The 5,821-nt window shown below is 41.4% G+C and overlaps 1 protein-coding gene across 1 annotated transcript; it reads left to right on the top strand.

Annotated features, from left to right (window-relative positions):
* The first annotated feature begins 3,046 nt into the window (after positions 1–3,046).
* LOC135479403 (putative uncharacterized protein DDB_G0290521) lies at positions 3,047–4,663 on the top strand. The gene is made up of 2 exons (XM_064759227.1): positions 3,047–3,185; positions 4,224–4,663. Exons 1-2 carry the CDS (start codon positions 3,047–3,049, stop codon positions 4,661–4,663), a joined length of 579 nt encoding a protein of 192 aa, XP_064615297.1.
* Positions 4,664–5,821: the final 1,158 nt, after the last annotated feature.

Here is a 5,821-nt window from a genome sequence, read left to right as displayed (position 1 = left end):
CTGAACTGGGCAGAATTCCTGATCCACTCAAACCACCTTGACTAGAAATGATATTGACCTGGTGACAAAAACACTAATTAATCAAAACAAAATGTTAAATGACAAGAAAAAAATTACAGATTAAATAGCAAAACCAAACAATTCTGTTAGAAAATACATTGGCCTAACTTCAGAAACTCTCAGTTGTATATTTAAGACTGTGAATGATGTTGAACACAATTTAAAATATTGGAAAAGTGAGTTATCTGAAAGCAGTCACCCACCGCAAGCATACTTGTAAGCCAGGTCCAGACAGAAAACTATCTCGATAAGAAGAATTCCTGTTAACCTTAATTCAGCTCATGTTAGGTCTGCTTTCATTTGTCCCCTTTTATAATGGCAAGGAATTTTTATGTATATGCCCAAAAGATCCAAAACCAGCTTTCCACAGACAAAAGCAACCACAGAGTGCACAGAATATTTTATACAAAGTCCACAAAATCTGAGGGCTCAGTTCGCCACGTACAGCTCTAACAAATCACGCAATCGATTTAAATTTACCAGTAGCAATCCGTATTCATATTCATTTCTGATTTATGGGACAGCAATGTTTCTGATTGGTTTCTCACGGAACACTCCGGTTTTCCTGATTTAGTAGAACCTGGATATCGGATTATGGTTTCTCTCGATTCTTACTATGTCTATTGTGCCAAAAATCCATAAAAGAGATGGTATAACAGTTTATCTGATAATAATAGCCGGTTAACAGAGTTCTATTGAAATAAAAACATGCAGACAACGGGATAAAAGTTAAACAACACACGGTCGAAATTCACAGAATTGACATGTATATTCATATATATGTTACAGTCAATCTGTGTAATCAGTCATTACGCGTAATGACTAAACAAATCAGTCATTTCGTGAAGTGCCTGTGAGCACCAGGCAATACGAGTAATGACTAAAATTCCCAGTCATTACACGAAATGACTAAAAATCATACCTTTCTTCTACACAAAATTCATGAACGCACATTCTGCAAACCAGGTAATGTGTGTAACACATAAAACGACAATGTTGTTATTATCTGATTACTTTGATCTCGATACCAGTATGATTTTACTATCATACAACAAGTAGCACAGTAGTTGCAAATGTAATATGGCCTTTTTAAACACGCCAAATGAAAAGTTCTTAAGAGTGAGAGTGGCTTTCTAGAGTGAGTGGCTTCCCCAAGTGACTTCTTCTTAATCCCCTAGCACATGACAATTAAGCCCCGAAACTGTGTCTTCCCTCCAGGGGCTTTATACCCAAAGTGACAGTGGCTTCCCAGAATGAGTGGCTTTCTCAAGTGACTTCTTCTTAATCCCCTAGCACATTAAGCCCCGAAACTGTGTCTTCCCTCCAGGGGCTTTATACCCAAAGTGAGAGTGACTTCCCACAGTGAGTGGCTTCCCCAAGTGACTTCTTCTTCATCCCCTAGCACATGACAATTAAGCCCGAACTGTGTCTTCCCTTCAGGGGCTTTATACCCAAAGTGAGAGTGGCTTCCTAGAGTGAGTGGCTTCCCCAAGTGACTTCTTCTTAATCCCATAGTACATGACAATTAAGCCCCAAAACTGTGTCTTCCCTCCAGGGGCTTTATACCCAAAGTGAGAGTGGCTTCCCAGAGTGAGTGGATTTCCCAAGTGACTTCTTCTTAATCCCCTAGCACATGACAATTAAGCCCGAACTGTGTCTTCCCTTCAGGGGCTTTATACCCAAAGTGAGAGTGGATTCCTAGAGTGAGTGGCTTCCCCAAGTGACTTCTTCTTAATCCCCTAGTACATGACAATTAAGCCCCCAAACCGTGTCTTCCCTCCAGGGCTTTATACCCAAAGTGAGAGTGACTTCCCACAGTGAGTGGCTTCCCCAAGTGACTTCTTCTTAATCCCCTAGTACATGACAATTAAGCCCCAAAACCGTGTCTTCCCTCCAGGGCTTTATACCCAAAGTGAGAGTGACTTCCCACAGTGAGTGGCTTCCCCAAGTGACTTCTTCTTAATCCCATAGTACATGACAATTAAGCCCCAAAACTGTGTCTTCCCTCCAGGGGCTTTATACCCAAAGTGAGAGTGGCTTCCCAGAGTGAGTGGATTTCCCAAGTGACTTCTTCTTAATCCCCTAGCACATGACAATTAAGCCCGAACTGTGTCTTCCCTTCAGGGGCTTTATACCCAAAGTGAGAGTGGCTTCCTAGAGTGAGTGGCTTCCCCAAGTGACTTCTTCTTAATCCCTTAGTACATGACAATTAAGCCCCCAAACCGTGTCTTCCCTCCAGGGCTTTATACCCAAAGTGAGAGTGACTTCCCACAGTGAGTGGCTTCCCCAAGTGACTTCTTCTTAATCCCCTAGTACATGACAATTAAGCCCCAAAACCGTGTCTTCCCTCCAGGGCTTTATACCCAAAGTGAGAGTGACTTCCCACAGTGAGTGGCTTCCCCAAGTGACTTCTTCTTAATCCCCTAGTACATGACAATTAAGCCCCAAAACTGTGTCTCCCCCCCCCCCCGGCTTTATTTTCCCACATAACCTACATTGTAACAGAATTTTGCCATAAATCATTCTGTTACAACCATTACAAGATATCACAATGGCAGAATCTTATGAAAACCAGTTTATAGAGGCGCTTTATAAGAAATATGAAGTTCGCAAGAAAGTTTTGATTCCGAAGGAGACGTATCTCACGATGACAGAGGATTTAAAAGAGGCAGCGAGAGCTATTGGAACAAAGAAACGACATGGATACTACCTTTTATCAAAGTAACTTTATGTATATATTTATTCTATTTAAAAACAACAGGCATATGGTGCCACATTACAGAGCTGTTAACAGCCCTATAACAGATTTAAGACAGCGTAGGGGTCATTTTGATATACTATGGATATTTTGGTATTTTGCATCAAGTATTCTTATTCAAGACCATGCATGCATGATCTATTTATGTTTGTTATATAAATCTCTTGTTAAATAAATTTCTTGTATTATTTCCGGTTTGAGATACTGCAGTGTGGTGATGTCGAGAAAATGATCAAAAAGCGAGCCACCCAAGATGAGGATCCAGTATACTATGCTAGTATAGAAGGTACATACAACGTGGTTAAGCGAGCTCACATAGCCACAGGCCATGGGGGACGTGATCGGATGGTCACAGAGCTCAAAAAAAGTATGCCAACATCACTCGCGAGGCTCTTGAAATTTTCAAGTCTTACTGCCAGGAATGCCAGAAGAAGCGCAAGCGCCCAAGGACCAAGAGTGTAGTCGTACATCCCATTCTTACGAAGGAATTTGGCTCGCGTGCACAGATTGACCTTATTGATATGCTGTCTGTGGCCCAATATTCATTCAAGTGGATCATGGTCTATCAGGACCACTTGACCAAGTTTGTTATACTGAGAGCATTAACTTTAAAACCTGCTGCTGAGGTTGCCCATCAGCTACTGGATATCTTTCTTCTTATTGGTGCTCCGTCCATCCTTTAGAGTGACAATGGAAGCGAATTTACTGCTGAAGTAATCTCTGAACTGAAACTAGTTTGACCAAGACTTATCATGGTACATGGTAAACCTCGACACCCTCAAGGTCAAGGCTCTGTTGAAATGGAAGTGAATTTACTGCTGAAGTAATCTCTGAACTGAAACTAGTTTGGCCAAGACTTATCATGGTACATGGTAAACCTCGACACCCTCAAGGTCAAGGCTCTGCTGAAATGGAAGTGAATTTACTGCTGAAGTAATCTCTGAACTGAAACTAGTTGGCCAAGACTTATCATGGTACATGGTAAACCTCGACACCCTCAAAGTCAAGGCTCTGTTGAAATACAAGTGAATTTACTGCTGAAGGAATCTCTGAACTGAAACTAGTTTGACCAAGACTTATCATGGTACACGGTAAACCTCGACATCCTCAAAGTCAAGGCTCTGTTGAAAGAGCAATTGGCGACATTAAGGGTATGCTTGTTGCTTGGATGGGCGATAACAACACAAATGATTGGTCTGTAGGCATCAAATTTTTGCAGTTGCAGAAAAATTCCAGTTTGCATTCTGGAATCCAGCGATCACAATATGCCGCTATGTTTGGGTGTGAAGCTAAAGTTGGCCTAACATCATCATCTTTGTCGATTGAGGTTGTTGAACGAATGCAAAGTGAGGGTGATCTAGTGTAAGTATATTTTAATCTTGAGCCAACACCAACAACCATTCAGGCACCGACACCCCCACCCAGGAACTGACACCAACTACCTACCAGGAACCGACACCAACTACCAACCTGGAACTGACACCAACTAAGACCCAGGAACTGACACCAACTACCACCCAGGAACCGACACCAACTACCACCCAGGAACTGACACCAACCACCACCCAGGAACCGACACCAACTACCACACAGGAACTGACACCAACTACCACCCAGGAACCAACACAAACCACCACTCAGGAACCGACACAAACTACAAATATGGGCTTTGCACCTCCAGCTAGTCTGCCAGTTGATCAAATGAGCAGTAATAATGATCCACCTGTCGTATCCTCAGATTTATTAAGTGACCGCTTACAAAACATTTCAAGTGAGAGAAAGGATGCTAGCTCTGCCCTGATGACACAAGCTCAGCGTATGGTCAAGAGAGTCGTGTGGAACTAGCCAACGGTAAGGTGGTATTATAGCTCTGGAGGATTGTTCTGATTAACCTTATTAAACATCTGTCACTGTTATACATGTACCTTTCAATGTCAAAACAGCCCAGTAGACCTACTCCAATGTATTTCCATTAGTTTTATACCAGTATAAAAATAGCACAACCACACAACGGCGGTTTTCTGAAGCTATCTGTCATCAGATACCGCTATTTGATTTTTACAATGTGAAGCCGTACCGACGTCATTTCAGTATGTAAGTTCACACAGTTACGAGACAGAAGCATCTGATTCATTGAGCACTAATACTACTTTAAAGTAACAATGGACTACAAAATCTTACCGATTAAGCCATGCTAAAATTCACGAGGTCAAATAGACACCATGCAACTTCTAGCCAAACCAAAATAGTCAAGTAACAAACACCGTATCGCGTGGTGTGAATTTGTCAAAATATACATAGATGCACCGTTAAATGCCCATTTATTACACCTATATACATGATGGCAGGAATACACTTGTGCAATAAAATAGCCCCCCAAAATAAACGTATAACAATGTTTCTGGTTAAAAGGCTGGTATGAATGAAAGCAATTTACTTCACATGTACATGTGCATAGAAAACATTTATACACACAGAAAAAAAAATTTAAAACTCCATTCTCTGAATTTGTTGTGAAGCAAATTTTGCACAAGAAAATAATTTTACCCTCAAACGCCCGGGAGCAGGACCTTGGCGTCAAATGTTCATTTCCCAGGTCATCATGATGACGTCACGACGTTACAATAGAAACTGATACATTGTAACTGTATCTACACACATTACGCTACAATCCATTCTTGATGTAACAATGGCTTGGGATCTTGCTTCACACTATCGTCACTTCACAGGGTTAAAAAGTCTCCTCCCCATTGGCGATATTGGTGATATTGTCTTAATGATATACGTGTTCAAAAGATTATCGGAATTGACAAACTTTGCCCGGAACCTGACAAACGCCCTGACTAAAATCCTTACTACTAACAGCTACTAACAAGATTCGATGCGAGGTAAAACGTACAATGGATATTTAACCTTTGTCTTTTTCCTATCGAGTCAATCTAGTCTGTGTCAGTAAAATAGCCACATCAACACAAAATAGCGCTGTGTAACAGCACTTAGCGG

The sequence above is a fragment of the Liolophura sinensis genome, chromosome 12 (genome assembly GCF_032854445.1).
Source record: "Liolophura sinensis isolate JHLJ2023 chromosome 12, CUHK_Ljap_v2, whole genome shotgun sequence".
Lineage (NCBI taxonomy): Eukaryota > Metazoa > Mollusca > Polyplacophora > Chitonida > Chitonidae > Liolophura > Liolophura sinensis.
Note: the sequence above shows the minus strand (reverse complement) of the source record. Positions and strands in the feature narration are given on the sequence as shown.